The sequence below is a fragment of the Palaemon carinicauda genome, chromosome 29 (genome assembly GCF_036898095.1).
Source record: "Palaemon carinicauda isolate YSFRI2023 chromosome 29, ASM3689809v2, whole genome shotgun sequence".
Lineage (NCBI taxonomy): Eukaryota > Metazoa > Arthropoda > Malacostraca > Decapoda > Palaemonidae > Palaemon > Palaemon carinicauda.
In genome coordinates this window covers 48,489,586-48,507,263 of record NC_090753.1, presented here as the reverse complement: position 1 = coordinate 48,507,263, position 17,678 = coordinate 48,489,586, and the positions used below count along the sequence as shown (strand labels likewise).

At 37.5% G+C, this 17,678-nt stretch overlaps 3 protein-coding genes across 3 annotated transcripts in view; all 3 read right to left on the bottom strand.

Annotated features, from left to right (window-relative positions):
• Positions 1 to 1,752: 1,752 nt before the first annotated feature.
• LOC137622779 (lamprin 1.8-10-like) lies at positions 1,753 to 3,129 on the bottom strand. The gene is made up of 2 exons (XM_068353373.1): positions 2,817 to 3,129; positions 1,753 to 2,300 (listed from the first exon to the last, which is right to left on the bottom strand). The coding sequence occupies exon 2, from the start codon at positions 2,297 to 2,299 to the stop codon at positions 1,868 to 1,870; it is 432 nt and encodes a 143-aa protein (XP_068209474.1). The 5' UTR covers position 2,300; positions 2,817 to 3,129; the 3' UTR covers positions 1,753 to 1,867.
• Positions 3,130 to 8,711: 5,582 nt separating this feature from the next.
• Positions 8,712 to 9,296, bottom strand: LOC137622777 (chorion class A protein L11-like). The gene has a single exon (XM_068353371.1). The coding sequence runs from the start codon at positions 9,294 to 9,296 to the stop codon at positions 8,865 to 8,867; it is 432 nt and encodes a 143-aa protein (XP_068209472.1). The 3' UTR covers positions 8,712 to 8,864.
• Positions 9,297 to 17,401: 8,105 nt separating this feature from the next.
• Positions 17,402 to 17,678, bottom strand: part of LOC137622776 (ATP-dependent RNA helicase glh-2-like) — a 1,231-nt gene continuing 954 nt past the window's right edge. The window contains exon 2 of the mRNA XM_068353370.1: positions 17,402 to 17,678. This exon is cut by the window's right edge and continues 255 nt beyond it. Within this exon, the coding sequence (XP_068209471.1) occupies positions 17,471 to 17,678 (208 nt within the window). The 3' untranslated portion in view covers positions 17,402 to 17,470.

The window sequence follows — 17,678 nt, the reverse complement described above, 5'->3', positions numbered from 1 at the left end:
CTAAAGACCCTGTATTGGAGATTAGTTCCTAAATACTTGAATGATTCTATTTCTAATCCTTTCTCCTTCCAATGATATTTCATTTCCCGTTGCATACTCCGTTCTCATCATCTCTATCTTTCTTCCATTTATCTTCAGCCCAATCTCATGTGACATTTCGGTAAGCAAGCATTACAAATCCTGCGATGTTCTGCTAACAAGGACAGCATCATCAGCATATTCAAGGTCTGTTAAATTCCTATCAACAATCCAGTCCAATCCCTCTCCCCCATCTCTGAATGTTCTACGCATTAAAAAATTCATGAGGAGGATAAACAACATAGGTGACGACACATTTCCTTGGAGTACTCCGCTGTTCACTGGAAATTAATTGGATAATACTCCACTAACATTAACTTTGCACTTGCTATGCTCATGAACAGACTTAATCAAATTCACATATTTGAGAGGAATTCCATAATAATGCAGGACTCTCCACAAAATTGGTTGGTGCATGCACTGCTTTGATTTGAACTTTGCTAGTAACAATCTGCTATTTACAGCTCTCCACTCAGTTAATGCCTTGTCTGCTCTTGGTGTCATCATTAATCCTACCCCTTCTCTTCCAACTTGATCTGATCTTCTTGAGCAGTTTTATATATATATATATATATATATATATATATATATATATATATATATATATATATATATATAACTATGGTCTAAAGTTTCCCTACCAATCCCCCTACAACGTGTTTCACTTAGAGCCAAGATATCCAAACTATATTTCATAAATTCACTCTTCACTTCACTTGCTGTAACTTTCCAATCTGACGCGTGGTTCTAACATTCCAATCACCATTTCTAAATTTTTCTTTAGTATTTATAAACTGGGAAATTCTTATCACACTGTTACGCCCAGGACTGGTGGTCATTCTCTCTTCTTCTTTATCCAGGACTGACCATATTATTAGATACTTTTTATTTTAGAGAAGGTGGCATTTTAAGTTCCATAACTTCATTTTGTTTAACAAATGCCTGCCATCTCTTGCTTATGCTATCTATTTCAGTTTCCCCGTCCTGGGCAAACACTTTCTGTCTTTCCTAATGTATATTCATTAACAGTCATAGATATTCGTCCATAACATTTATTTTTTGTGTCTGCATTTTCATTAAACATTATCTTAGTTTAACTCATGTTGATTTTCAATCCTACATAGCTGCTTTCTCTATTCAATTTTTCTATCATCTTTTGCAGTTCCCTCCTTGATTGACTAAACAGAACTTCGTCATCTGCAAATGTCAAGTTGTCAAGGTATTCCCCATCTGTGTTAATTCCTATGTTTTCCCAATCTAAAATTTCCTTTCTATCTCCTCTCCCAATCAAAATTTTCTCACAATCTTTATGTTGTTTTAGAATTCCTGTATTTCCTTTATTGATATCTTCAAGTTATTCAACATAAGATTCATCTATTCCTAGTCTTTGAAGGACTTTCATCACTTCGGAAGTTTTGACAGAATCAAAAGCTTTCTTTTAAATATAGATACCATACATAGTGGTTTTTCATACTATGTATATGCATAAAATTCACATGGAAACGTGATGTTCAGATACAATCTAATAATTAGTTCCTAGTCAAACATTTCATGATTTTTTCCCATCTCGGAATTTCCAGAAGAGTATTAGATATATTACATAAAATAAGGACATTGAGAAGGATTTCACATTTGACTGGAGAAATGATAGGTTTAGAAATATTACTTGTTTTTTTAATAAGAAAAAGTAACAGATAAATTATTTCATGAAAACTTAAAACAAATATTAAAAATCAATTCTATTCAATCTTAGTTTCAATCTTATGGGTTCTGGTAGTTTTCCAGATCCTTATCCAGCATAGGAAGTTCTTGTGCAGCAGTAGTAGTTGTTCTGGTATGAGCTGCGGCACCAGTTGGCACATCCTCCGAATCCTTTTCCAGGGTAGGAGGTCTGGAAAGGGAATCCTGGAACGATGTCTGGGTAGTGAGCTGGGTTGTAGTTGGCGCCTCCAACACCCACTCCACCAATAAGTCCAGATCCAACGCCAACACCTCCCAGGTGTCCCACTCCAACACCAGCTCCTCCAAGATGTCCTACCCCAACACCTGCTCCTCCAAGATGTCCTACCCCAACACCAGCTCCTCCAAGATGTCCAACTCCAACACCTGCACCTCCAAGATGTCCAGCTCCTAAACCTGCTCCTCCATGCAGGTGTCCTGGAAGAGCTGTTGCCAAGACGCAAAAGGCAGCTGCCATGAGGAAAGTTGATTGTCCAATCATTCTGGAAAATAACAAGTTTTTTAGTTTTTGTTTCGTGAATATTTTTTAAAATTATATGTAAATGAATTGCTGAATAAGAAGCTAGTGAATTTGTGATTACACGTAATATGATATACAATAAAATGACATTTACTGAAAGTATCTGAGAAGGCATATTGAATTTTTAGTTGTTAACTAACAATTATAGATATTTGTAATTGATACTGAAAGGAAGTTTTTATTCCTATATAGCTTTGTTTTTAAAAAAGTTAGATCCCTTTTTCAAACATCGGAGTTTAGAGTAATGAGCCCTGTCTTTATAAGAACTTCAAAAAATATTGGAGGATAGTATTGATTTCCCCCACAATACTGGAAGCAAAATAATGGATGAATCAGGCTAATACATGTTTCTGGCAAGTTGGTATTTCCTTTGTCAAATGTGCATTGTGATAAAAATATCAAGTCTCGAATTTTATCCCAAAGAAATAACAATAAAGATAAAAATTTGTGACAGTTTAAGAACTATTCTTCCCCTTACCTGTAGGATCAACTGCGTGTCAGAAGAGCTACTGCTGAAGCTGTGACAATTACTCTGAATGGCTGGGTAACACAGAAGCCTCTCCTTTATATACAAACGTTGGACTCACTAAAAACGTCTTTGGAGACCAGTTTTACGCTTTGGGTCCTCTTCCCAGAAAGGTTACACTTGGACTGGAACGATAATTCACGCTTCCAGGATTTTATATTTATATTCATTATTCATTTACGCTGAAGCCTTGCTTGTATAGCAGAGGAGACGTTCTATTTCAGATGAATAACTAATTATCAGCCGATGAAAAATGACTAACCTCAAACTCGAGCTTTCTTCTTCTTGCGGCTCTTGTTACGAAAGAAGGGATCAGGAAACTCCATTTCCAGGATTCCCTTCCTACAGTAGCCGGTTCGGACCAGATTTTGCGTCTCGTCGCCTTAAAAGTTATTAAGCAACAGAACAAAGGTGTGATGACTTTTGAGACCCGTTGGAAGTATTCTAGATGGTCTTGGTGCTGTGCATCTTCTGCGGATTGTATCTGTCTCTAAGAAGCAAGATTTTAGCTTGTAACTTGATTGGACTCTCTCTCTCTCTCTCTCTCTCTCTCTCTCTCTCTCTCTCTCTCTCTACTGCAACACACACACACACGCACACACACACACATAGGCCTATATATATATATATATATATATATATATATATATATATAAATATATATATATTTATTTATGATATATATATATATATACACACACATATATATATATATATATATATATATATATATATATATATATATATATATATATATATATATACATATATATATATATATATATATGAGAGAGAGAGAGAGAGAGAGAGAGAGAGAGAGAGAGAGAGAGAGAGAGAGAGAGAGAGATAAATGATTGAACCCATTATTCGTCGCTATGCATAAAGTCCTCAATTTTGTTCTTTAATCACTTTTTCTATTGGTCTCCTGTTTGGCATCGTTATCTTCAGATTTTTCTTAGAATAGATGATCTTCCCATCCATAATCATATAAGATTGATTAATTCCATTGAAAGTTTTCATAGCGTTTATAAGACCACTTGTGTTTCCTTTTAATATTTTACCATATATCTCCACAGTTCAATATTTGAGCTTTAATCCAAATTAGGTAATCTGTCTCCGATTTGATAATTTCGTTTCCTTTTCCTATTGTATCAAGATTGACTTTAGTTTGTCTTTCTTATTCAGTCTATTTTCACGTTGGACAATTGCTTTTGTTCATTGTGTTCATTTCCGTCCTTTTTACTTTTGTCTCATGATGTTCGTAAATTGCTCCCTTTTACTCAATGTCATTTATGTTTCTGTTCATAAATACCTGACGTGATTAGTAGAGTCGCTCTCATAATGCCTTTATATTTATCTTCACAAATTGTAAGAAAATAATTTCTGTCAAAACTGTCATCAACATTAAGCAACGTATTTGTAAAGTCCTGTTCTCCTAATTTGACTAATTCAGCCTCTTTCACACGATGCGTTTTCGAACCGCTGCCGCAAGCGGTGCGGATCCGCCTTTATCAGTCGACGGATTAATTAAATAAAGCCTTTCACACTAAAGTGGAAAGGAATTTTCACCGCAGCGGCACCGCCTTGCCTGAGCAGTGCCCCACTGGCTTTGTGCCGCGCGGATCCGCTCCGCTGATGGTGACAGTTGGCTATCATCTTCAATATAAGTCTTCATACCTCACGATTTTTTCGCCTCTTGTTCGCGGGCAGTAGTAGTAGTAGTAGTAACGAAACTTGTATTATGGGAAAAATTTAAAAGACTACAAATTTGTTTTTCTGTTACATCGGGCTGGAAATGAGTTTGCCGTGGAAGAAGGGAGGATTTTGAGAGTTTGAATGATAAAGAAAAGAACGAAATTGGTTTGAGTATTTACTGTTCAATTTACAACCATTCATAGTATACTAATCGTGATAAACTTGTTTTTGCAAAGATATTTAGGAAATTGTATCATAACCACACAAATCTAGTAATAAAGACACTCATTACTAAAATTCATTTATTTTTTTCATTCCTATTTTAGAATATTGCCAACTCAAAGTTCCCTCTCCACTCCTGAAAAAATCAGCAAATGTGTTTCTGATATTAATTGCGGACGGCGACCGCACTATCGGCGGTTTTCGTCCGCTACACCTGCGGTCCTCAAACCACCTCGTTTGCGGAAAAAAAAAAACAATAAAAAAACGCAGTGAGTAAGAAGCCTAAGGTGCATTTACAAATAGCGTATATTCCTTCAGAAAAAAAAAATCGTATTTTACAGCTCAATAGTTTTAGTAACTCCGCAAAATAACCCTCCCCCCCAAAAAAAAAAAATAACATTTTGGAAAAGTTCATCATCATCATCCCCTCCTACGACTATTGATGCAAAAGACCTCGATTAGATTTCGCCAGTTGTCTCTATGTTGAGCTTTTAAGTGAATACTTCTCCATTCTTCATCTCCCACTTCACGCTTCATAGTCTTCAGCCATGTAGCCAGGATACCAGAAACCTTCAAATCAATCAAGCAATCAGCCATGTAGGCCTGGGTCTTCCAGGAGTTAGTAAGTAGAAATTGGTATTTTTCTTAACGATGAAGGTAAAGTTCCTTTTTGACATGAAGCACCACAACAGGTTGGTTCTTCACAAATCATACTAAAACAAGAGAGCCATTTAAGTAGTGTTTCTCACCAATTATACAAACACATTGGATCCACTCAAGGTGTGATTCTTGCAAATTATACCGTTGCAGTGAAAAAAAAAAGCGCATGAAATGCTTCTCACCAATTATATTAAAACAGGATATCCACCCAAGTAGTGCTTCTCATTCATTTTACTTACTTAATATAGCCATTATAGTAGTGTTTCCTAGGACCACCTGAGGGATAGCAGAATTATAGGCCGAGCACTTTAAAATCTGGCTGTTATCTCTCTAATCCGGGAAGAAAGCAAAGATCCGCGCACCTGTTTTGAAGATTCAGCTACTTTTGGTATTGGGTGGCTAAAGAGAACACAATGACGCTTGGGGTTTTAAAGGTCACTCGTGAATGGCATAAGAAAGGCACAGGACATTGCCCTAAAGACTGATCGTATATCCATATGATCAGAAGCTAAGCCCCCTCACCACCCAAGGTAGGATCAGGGATAGCCAGACTGTGGCTGTTGATGACTCAGCTTGTAAATCTATATGCATCCCCAAACTCCGATCCCTAGCTCACAATGATGGTGAGTTTGCAAACACTACAAGAAACTATCGAGCTTGAGCGGGGTTCAAACTCCTGTCCCACAAATTACTGGGAAAGAAATCGCGAATAATCTTTGATGTCGTTTCCCAAAGATAATTTCAGTTGGTTAACAGCGAGAAGTTAGTCACCTGGAGGTTAAGGATTTTATATCCCTAAGTTATGGAATATTAATCAAAATAATTTTTTTTTAATAGAGATTTTTAAGTTATCACACTCAGTTTATACGGGTGCCCTGACATTTGCACGAATTTTTGCCACGAATTTGTCGTGGCAAGTCGTGCCATTTTGGGGCACGAACTGGGAGGTTCCCGCACTGTTCACGACTAATTCACGCATAATTCACGATAAGTTCACGACGAGTTCACGAATAGTTCACGAACTGGCACGACGAGTTCAGCATAGTTTGCGCACTTCCCGCATTGGCACGACGAGTTCGCACAATTCGGACGGTGTCGTACCGACTTGGTCACGCCATATAAAAACGGGGCCTCTCCAACCCTTGGTCATTTTTGGATTGGCTTTGGAAGAGACAACATGCTTAGTGTCAGAGATACCATTGCGAAGAGGAGAAGATTCCTATACCTGGCAGCTGCTCTAGCCATTGTTGAAGAGCAGCAGAAAAGGCTGGCAGAGGCAGAAGAGCAAGAAAAGGCAACCCCACCTCGGAGAAAGACAGACTTAGCACAAGGGCGGATCAAACTTAATTATAATTATATCATATTTTTACCACAACAATATATAAACATTTTCCCTATTAATGCAAGTAAAATGAAATCACCCTCAAATCGAAAGTACGAATAATGTGAGTACTTTGAGAAAATCGCTTATAACTTTTTTCAACTGACAAAAATACGATGTCGCCTGCATACACACACCCACACAGAAAGAGAGAGAGAGAGAGAGATTCCATCAGTTATTATTATTATTATTATTATTATTATTATTATTATTATTGGCTAAGTTATAACCATAGTTAGAAAAGCAGGATGCTATAAGCCCAGGGGTTCCAACAAGGAAAATAGCCCAGGGAGGAAAGGAAACAAGGAAAAATAAATATTCTAAAAGTAACAACATTAAAGTAAACATTTCCTATTTTATCTGTAAAAACTTTAACAAAACCAGAGAAGCGTCCAAAGCTCTATATGTACCCCCACACCGTCGCGAGCGCCACTGTCACGCAGTAGTCGTGAACTGTTCTTGAACTGTTCGTGAACTGATCATGAACTGCTCGTGCCATGCGCAAACTGTTCATGAAGTGCGTAAACTAGTCGTGAACTGCTCGTGCCATCAATGCGTGAAGTACACGTGACCATGTCAGTGGGAAGGCACGGCCACGCTGTGACGCGCACATATTAGTGAACATGTCGTTAACTACTCGTGAACTCAACGTGAGCTGTTCGTGAACTATTCGTGGCAGTTCGTGACAATCGGGGCATAGCCCGCATTGCTACGCATTGGCACGCATCCTCCCTCATCCTCGCGACGAGGTCATGTTGAGTTCACGAACAGTTTGCGCATAGTTCACGGCTCGGTCGCGAAATTTTGTCGTGACCAAAATTTTGAACATTTCAAAATTCTCGTCACGACATGCCACGATGTCACGACGGGTTTACCTACACTTCACGCCAGCTTACGACTAGTTTGCGCATTGGCACGACTCGAGTCGTGCCAATGCGTGCCACAAATTCGTGCAAGTGTCAAGGTGGCATATGCTATAACTCCGTCAAATATTCTCTGATTTTTTTTAAACCATTTTCCGGTCCCAAAAATATAATTCTATATATCAATATAGTGAAATTGTATAATTTTGGTGATTGGTAAGTTCAAAGTTCAAGGGGTGGTCGAAATTTCAAGGTTACCTAATTTCAGAAGGCCCTAACTCTCAAACAAGTGCCGATATAAAACAGAGGGGCTCTCCGTAGAGCGTAGACCTCCAGCGCGGCAGCTTATTTCTTGACCTTTTGCTCTACCTTGACCTAGACCTTAACGTGTATTAATTGGCCTGGATTTTCATATATTCACATATGAATCGTGACCTTGACCTTCCAAAATTTTATCATTTCCCGTTATTTCCATATCAGTTAATCCCTGCAAGTTTCATTACACTACGATTAAAATTGTGGCCAGGAAAGTGTTCACTAACAAACACGCAAACAGGGGGTAAAACATAACCTCCTTCCAACTTCTTTGGCGGAAGTAGCTAACTTGATATTATCGACAGATAGAAAACCACATATTTACCTTAAATGAAACCATGACCTTTGACCTTTTGGGGCCTTGGAATGTCAACATCACTTGATTTCAGCAAGTTCAGAATCACACTTGTTTTCTATTGTTGACGGATATAACAACTCTACGAAAACATTTAGGAGGAATTGTAGTGTTTTTGTGAAGGTTCACTTGTGTGTGTGTGGGGGGGGGTGTTGTCTCTTCTGACACCACTTGTTTTAGTTGTTTTTTTTAGTTCAAGTCTTTTAAGTTTTTATTTTATAATTCAGATTTTCGAGTTAACGATATATTTTTGTAGAAATTACTTTACATTAGTAATTATTTCTTCAGCCTTATACGTATGTTTCTCTCGAAGAATATCTTTAGGGTATCAGGAAATACATATTGAAAGTTCAACATGAAAACATGAAATAATTTTATTGGGACATTACTGTATTAACATTAAAAAAAAACAGAGGTTCAAAAGGAATAAGAAATGAAGTAACATGAAATGGGTATTATCTTAATGTTGATGGTTGGACATGATTGATGGTTATAAAATATCTTGTGCCTTATCCAGCGTAAGAAGTTCTTGTGCAGCAGTAGTAGTTGTTCCGGTATGAGCTACGGCACCAGTTGGCACATCCTCCGAATCCTTTTCCAGGGTAAGACTGCTGGAATGGGTAACCTGGAACGATGTCTGGATAGTGAGCTGGGTTGTAGTTGGCGCCTCCAACACCCACTCCTCCAATAAGTCCAGATCCAGAACCAATGCCTCCAATAAGCCCAGAGCCAACACCTACACCTCCAAGGTGTCCAACTCCAACACCAGCTCCTCCAAGATGTCCAACTCCTAAACCTGCTCCTCCAAGATGTCCAACTCCAACACCAGCGCCTCCAAGATGCCCAGCTCCTAAACCTGCTCCTCCATGCAGGTGTCCTGGAAGAGCTGTTGCCAAAACGCAAAAGGCAGCTGCCACGAGGAGAGTTGATTGTCCAATCATTTTTTATTTATAGTTTAATGAATATTTGCATTTACAATTTATCAATAAGTTGCTGAATAAGAAGATAGTGAAGTTGCAATTACACTAAAATTACTTTGGGTTTTAGTAAATGATATACAATAAAAAGATGATATTTAATGAAAGTATGTCAGAAGCCATAATGAATTATTAGTTTTAACTAACAATTATAGATATTCGTAATATATAATGAAATGAAGTTTTGATTCCTACATAGATTTTATTTTATAAAGTGATATCCCATTTCAAACATCGGAGTGTAGAGTAATGAGCCCTGTCTTTATAAGAACTCAAAAAATGTTGGAGGATAGCATTGATTTCCCCCTACAAAACTGGAAGCAAAATAATGGACTACAAAATACTACATGAATCAAACTAATACATGTTTCTGGCAAGTTGGTATTTCCTTTGTCAAATGTGGATTGTGATTAAAATATCAAGTCTCGAGGTTTATCCCTAAGAAATAATAATAATAATAATAATAATAATAATAAAAAAGATAAACATTTGTGACATTAGCAAATAACTATTCTTTCCCTTACCTGCTAGATTAACTACGTATCAGAAGAGCTACTGCTGGAGTCGTGACAATTACTCTGAATGACTGGGTAACACAGAAGCCTCACCTTTATATACAAACGTTGGCCTCACTAAAAACGTCGTTGAAAACCGGTTTTACGCTCTCGGTCCTCTTCCCAGAAAAGTTACGTTTTGGCTGGAACGATAATTCACGATTCCAGGATTTTAAATATATATATTCATTTACGCTGAAACCTTGTTTTGATAGAAAAGGAGACGTTTTATTTAGATGAATAACTAATTATCAGCCGATGAAAAATGGCTAACATTAAACTCGAGTTTTGATCTTCTTCTTGCGGCTCTTGTTACGAAAGAAGGGATTCGGGAACTCCATTTCCAGGATTCCCTTCCTACAGTAGCCGGTTCGCACCAGATTTTGCGTCTCGTCGACTCAAAAGTTATTAAGCAACAGAACAAAAGTGTGATGACTACTGAGACCCGTTGAGAGTATAGATGTTCTTGGTGTTGTGTATCTTCTGCAGATTGCATCGGTTTCTAAGAAGCAAGATTTCAACTCGTAACTTGATTGAGCACTTATCTCTCTCTCTCTCTCTCTCTCTCTCTCTCTCTCTCTCTCTCTAATGCAACATTCTCTCTCTCTCTCTCTCTCTCTCTCTCTCTCTCTCTCTCTCTCTCTCTCTCTCTCTCTCTCTCTATATATATATATATATATATATATATATATATATATATATATATATATATATACTTATTATATATATACATATATTATATATATATATTTATATTTATATGTATATATTTATTGTATATATATATATATATATATAATATATATATATATATATATATATATATATATATATATATATATATATATATATATATATATATATATATATATATATATATATAAAGATAAATACAAGTATAAATGGGGAAGAGTGGCAAATGGAAGAGTAGTAGAAAGGGCATTAATGGATTATGTGTTGATAACTAAAAGAATGTTTGGAAGATTGAAAGACGTGCACGTTTTTAAGGGTATGGCTACCGGTATGTCTGATCATTTTTTTGGTGGAAGGAAAATTAGTTGTAGCAAAAGAGAGGGGGGAATAGAGTAGGTGGATTTAAAAGGGAGGTAGTGAGGGTTGAAGAGCTAATAAAACCGGGGGTAAAAATTAAATATCAAGAAAGGTTGAAAATGGTATATGACGAAGTGAAAGTAAGAGAAACTGGTAATTTAGAGGAGGAGTGGAAGTTAGTAAAAGAAAATTTTGTTGGGATTGCAAATGATGTGTGTGGCAAGAAGGTTGTTGGAGGCAGCGTGAGGAAGGGCAGTGAATGATGGAATGAAGGAGTGAAGGTAAAAGTGGAAGAGAAAAAGAGGGCTTTTGAAGAATGGCTGCAGAGCAATAGTGTAGAGAAGTATGAAAAATATAGAGAGAAAAATGTGGAAGTAAAGCGCAAGGTAAGTGAGGCAAAGAGGGCAGCCTACCTGAGGTGGGGTCAGGGATTGGGTCATTCATATGAAAAGAATAAAAAGAAGTTTTGGAAAGAAGTGAAGAGAGTAAGGAAGGCTGGCTAAAGAATTGAAGAGGCAGTAAAAGATGGAAATAGAAGGTTGTTAAAATAAGAGGAGGCAAGGAAAAGGTGAGCAGAATATTTTGAAAGTATACTGAATGTTGAGGATAATAGGGGGGCAGATATAATTGCTGTTGCAGGTGTTGAGGTGCCGGTGATGGGAGATGAGAATGAGAGAGAGATTACAATAGAGGAAGTGAGGAGAGCACTAGATGAAACGAGAGTAGGAAAAGCATCTGGTATGGATGGTGTGAGAGCTGAGATGTTGAAGGAAGGGGGTGTGACTGTACTTGAATGGTTGGTGAGATTGTTTAATATGTGTTTTGTGTTGTCAATGGTACCAGTAGATTGGGTTTGTGCATGTATTTTACCACTATATAAGGTTAAAAGAGATGTGCATGAGTGTTGTAATTCAAGAGGTATTAGTCTGTTGAGTGTAGATGGAAAAGTGTATGGTAGAGTACTGATTAATAGGATTAAGGATAAAACAGAGAATGCAATCTTAGAGGTACAGGGTGGTTTTAGAAGAGGTAGGGGTTGTATGAATCAGATTTTTACAGTTAGGCAGATATGCGAGAAATATTTAGCAAAAGGTAAGGAGGCGTATGTTGCGTTTATGGATCTGGAGAAAGCGTATGATAGAGTTGATAGGGAAGCAATGTGGAATGTGATGAGGTTATATGGAGTTGGTGGTAGGTTGTTGCTTGCAGTGAAAAGTTTCTACAAAGGTAGTAAAGCATGTGTTAGGATAGGAAATGAAGTGAGCGATTGGTTTTCGGTGAGAGTGGGGCTAAGACATGGATGTGTGATGTCGCTGTAGTTGTTTAACTTGTATGTTGATGGAGTGGTGAGAGAGGTGAATGCTCGAGTGCTTGGACGAGGATTAAAAATGGTAGATGAGAATGATCATGAATGGGAGGTAAATCAGTTGTTGTTTGCGGATAATACTATACTGGTTGCAGACGCGGAAGAGAAGCTTGGCTGATTAGTGACAGAATTTGGAAGGGTGTGTGAGAGAAGGAAGTTGAGAGTTAATGTGGGTAAGAGTAAGGTTATGAGATGTACGAGAAGGGAAGGTGGTGCAAGGTTGAATGTCATGTTGACTGGAAAATTACTTCAGGAGGTGGATCAGTTTAAGTACTTGGGGTCTGTTGTTGCAGCAAATGGTGGAGTGGAAGCAGATGTACGTCAGAGAGTGAATGAAGGGTGCAAAGTGTTGGGGGCAGTTAAGGGAGTAGTAAAAAATAGAGGGTTGGGCATGAATGTAAAGAGAGTTCTATATGTGAAAGTGATTGTACCAACTGTGATGTATGGATCGGAGTTGTGGGGAATGAAAGTGACGGAGAAAAAGAAATTGAATGTGTGTGAGATGAAGTATCTAAGTAGTATGACTGGTGTATCTTGAGTAGATAGGGTTAGGAACGAAGTGGTGAGGGTGAGAACGGGTGTAAGAAATGAGTTAGCAGCTAGAGTGGATATGAATGTGTTGAGGTGGTTTGGCCATGTTGAGAATGGAAAAGGGCTGTCTGCTAAAGAAGGTGATGAATGCAAGAGTTGATGGGAGAAGTACAAAAGGAAGGCCAAGGTTTGGGTGGATGGATGGAGTGAATAAAGCTCTGGGTGATAGGAGGATAGATATGAGAGAGGCAAGAGAGCGTGCTAGAAATAGGAATAAATAGTGAGCGATTGTGACACAGTTCCGGTAGGCCCTGCTGCTTCCTCCGGTGCCTTAGATGACCGCGGAGGTAGTAGCAGTAGGGGATTCAGCGTTATGAAGCTTCATCTGTGGTGGATAACGGGGGAGGGTGGGCTGTGGCACCCTAGCAGTACCAGCCGAACTCGGTTGAGTCCCTTGTCAGGCTGGGAGGAACATAGAGCGGAGAGGTCTCCTTATTTGTTTCATTTGTTTGATGTCAGCTACCCCCCAAAATTGGGGGAAGTGCCTTGGTATATGTATATATATATATATATATATATATATATATATATATATATATATATATATATATATATATATATATACATATATATATATATATATATATATATATATATATATATATATATATATTATATGTATATATAATATGTGTACATATATATATATATATATATATATATATATATATATATATATATATATATATATATATATTGTGTGTGTGTGAGAGAGAGAGAGAGAGAGAGAGAGAGAGAGAGAGAGAGAGAGAGAGAGAGAGAGAGTGTTTTCGTAATCCCTAAAAGTGAATAAATATTTAGTAAATGATTGAATCCATTATTCATCGCTATGACTAAAGTCTTCAATTTTGTTCTTTAATCACCCTTTCTAACGGTCTCCTGTTTCGCATTGTTATCTTCAAGTTTTTCTTAGCATTGATGATCTTCCCATCCTTAATCATATAAGATTGATAAATTCCATTGCAAGTTTTCATAGCGTTTATAAGACCATTTGTGTTTCCTTTTGATATTTTGCCATATATCTCCACAGTTCAATATTTGAGCTTCAATCCAAATTAGGTAATCTGTCTCTGATTTGATAATTTCGTTTCCTCTTCCTATTGTATCAAGACTGACTTTATTTTGTCTTTCTTATTCATTCTATTTTCACGTTGGACAATTGCTTTTGTTCATTGTGTTCATTTCCGTCCTTTTTACTTTTGTCTCATGATGTTCGTAAATTGCTCCCTTTTACTCAATGTCATTTATGTTTCTGTTCGTAAATACCTGACGTGATTAGTAGATTCACTCTCATGATGCCTTTATATTTGTCTTCACGAATTGTAAGAAAATAATTTTTGTCAAAGGTGTCATCAACATTAAGCAACGTATTTGTAAAGTCCTATTTCCCTCATTTGACTAATTCAGCCTCTTTCACACGATGCGTTTTCAAGCCGCTGCCGCAAGCGGTGCGGATCCGCCTTTATCAGTCGACTGATTAATTAAATAAAGCCTTTCACACTAAAGTGGAAAGGATTTTTCACCGCCGCGGCACCGTCTTGCCTGAGCAGTGCCCCACTGGCTTTGTGCCGCGCGGATCCGCTCCGCTGACGGTGATAGTTGGCTATCATCTTCAATACTAGTCTTCATACCTCACGATTTTTTCGCCTCTTGTTCGCAGGCAGTAGTAGTAGTATTAGTAATTTAGTAATGAAACTTGAATTATGGGAAAAATTTAAAAGATCACAAATTTGTTTTCCTGTTACATCGGGCTGGAAATGAGTTTGCCGTGGAAGATGGGAGGATTTTGAGAGTTTGAATGATAAAGAAAAGAACGAAATTGGTACGAGTATTTACTTTTCAATTTACAAACATTCATAGTAAACTAATTGTGGCAAACCAGATTTTGCAAAGATATTTAGGAAATTGTATCATAACCACACAAATCTAGTTATAAAGACATTCATTACTAAAATTCATTTAATTTTTTTTCATTCCTATTTTAGAATATTGCCAACTCAAAGTTCTCTCTCCACTCCTGAAAAATCAGCAAAAGTGTTTCTGATATCAATTGCGAGCGGCGACCGCACTATCGGCGGTTTTCGTCCGCTACACTTGCATTCCTCAGACCACATCGTTTGCGGAAAAAAAAAACAATAAAAAAACGCAGTGAGTAAGAAGCCTAAGGTGCATTTACAAATAAAGTGGTTATTCTTACAGAAAAAAAAAAATCGTATTTTATAGTTCAATAGTTATGGTAACTCTGCAAAATAACCCTAACCCTCCCCCCCCCCAAAAAAAAAAATAACATTTTGGAAAAGTTCGCCATCATCATCATCATCCCCTCCTACGCCTATTGATGCAAAAGACCTCGGTTAGATTCCGCCAGTTGTCTCTATGTTGAGCTTTTAAGTCAATACTTCTCCATTCTTCATCGCCCACTTCACGCTTCATAGTCTTCAGCCATGTAGCCAGTATACCTGAAACCTTCAAATCAATCAATCAATCAGCCATGTAGGCGTGGGTCTTCCAGGAGTTAGTAAGTAGAAATTAGGATTTTTCTTAACGATAAAGGTAAAGTTCCTTTCTGACATGAAGCACCACAAAAGGTTGGTTCTTCACAAATCCTACTAAAACAAGAGAGCCACTTATGTAGTGTTTCTCACCAATTATACAAACACATTGGAACCACTCAAGAAGCGATTCTCGCAAATTATACCGTCACAGTAAAAAAAAAAAAAAAAAAAAAAGAGCGCATGAAATGCTTCTTATCAATTATATTAAAACAGGATATCCATCCAAGTAGTGCTTCTCATTCATTTTACTTACTTCATATAGCCATTTTCGTAGTGTTTCTTAGGACCACCTGAGGGATAGCAGAATTGTAGGCCGAGCACTTTAAAATCTGGCCGTTATCTCTGAAGTCCGGGAAGAAAGCAAACATCCGTGAACCTGTTTTGAAGATTCAGCTACTTCTGGTATTGGGTGGCTAAAGAGAACACCATGACGATTGGAGTTTTAAAGGTCACTCATGAATGGCAGAAGCAACGGACAGGACATTGCCCTAAAGACTGTTCGTATATCCATATGATCAGAAGCTAAGACCCCTCACCATCCAAGGTAGGATCAGGGATAGCCAGATTGTGGTTGTAGATGACTCAGCTTGCAAATCTATATGCATCCCCAAAATCCGATCCCTAGCTCACTAGGATGGTGAGTTTGCAAACACCACTAGAAACTATCGAGCTTGAGCGGGGTTCAAACTTCTGTCCCACATATTACTGGGAAAGAAATCGCGAATAATCTTTGATGTTGTTTCCCAAAGTTAATTTCCGTTGGTTAACAGCGAGAATTTAGTCACCTGGAGGTTAAGGATCTTATATCCGTAATTTATGGAATATTAATCGAAAGATTTTTTGACTTTTAATAGAGATTTTCAAGTTACCACAATCAAGTTTATATGCTATAACTCCGTCAAATATTCTCTGATTTTCTTGAAACCATTTTCCGGTCCCAAAAATATAATTTCCTATATCAAAATAGTGAAATTGTATAGTTTTGATGATTGGTAGGTTCAGAGTTCAAGGGGTTGTCGAAATTTCAAGGTCACCTAATTTCAGAATGCCCTAACTCTCAAACAAGTGCAGATATAAACCAAAGGGGCACTTAGTAGAGCGTAGACCTCCACCGCGGCAGCTTATTTATTGACCTTTTGCTCGACCTTGACCTTGATCTTAACATGTATTAATTGGCTTGGATTTTCATATAGTCAAATATGAACCCAGTTTGAAGTCTGTGACAACGATGTACAAACTTATGGCTTATTACGTTAATTGGACATTTTGCTTGACCGTAACCTTGACCTTCAAAAATTTTATCATTTCCCGATATTTACATATCAGTTAATCCCTGCAAGTTTCATTACGATTAAAATTGTGGCCAGGAAGGTGTTCACCAACATACACACAAACAGGGGGTAAAACATAACCTCCTTCCAACTTCTTTGGCGGAAGTAACTAACTTGATATTATCGACATATAGAAAACCACATATTTACCTTTAATGAAACCATGACCTTTGACCTTTTGGGGCCTTGGAATGTCAACATCACTTGATTTCAGCAAGTTCAGAATCACACTCGTTTTCCAGTGTTGACGGATAGTGCAACTCTACGAAAACATTTAGGAGGAATTCTAGTGTTTTTGTGAAGGTTCACTTGTGCGGGGGGGGGGGGGGGTGTTTCCTCTGATGCCACTTGTTTTTAAATTTTTTTTTTAGTTCAAGTCTTTTAAGTTTTTATTTTATAATTCAGATTTTCGAGTTCACGATTTAATTTTGTAGCAATGACTTTACATTAGTAATTATTTCTTCAGCCTTATACGTTTGTTTCTCTAGAAGAATATCTTAAGGGTATCAGGAAATACACATTGAAAGTTCAACATGAAAACATGAAATAATTTTATTGTGACATTATTAACATTAAAAAACAAGAAAAAAAACAGGGGTTCAAAAGTAATAAGAAATGAAGTAACATGAAATGGGTATTATCTTATTGTTGATGGTTGAACATGATTAATGGTTATAGAATATCTTATGCCTTATCCAGCATAAGAAGTTCTTGTGCAGCAGTAGTAGTTCTTTTGGTATGAGCTACGGCACCAGTTGGCACATCCTCCGAATCCTTTTCCAGGGTAAGACTGCTGGAATGGGTAACCTGGAACAATGTCTGGATAGTGAGCTGGATTGTAGTTGGCGCCTCCAACACCCACTCCTCCAATAAGTCCAGATCCAGAACCAATGCCTCCA

What these genes read in the sequence shown, in the direction of transcription:
- LOC137622779 (XM_068353373.1), bottom strand. Translation starts at nt 2,299, where the DNA reads ATGATTGGACAATCAACTTTCCTCATGGCAGCTGCCTTTTGCGTCTTG.
- LOC137622777 (XM_068353371.1), bottom strand. Translation starts at nt 9,296, where the DNA reads ATGATTGGACAATCAACTCTCCTCGTGGCAGCTGCCTTTTGCGTTTTG.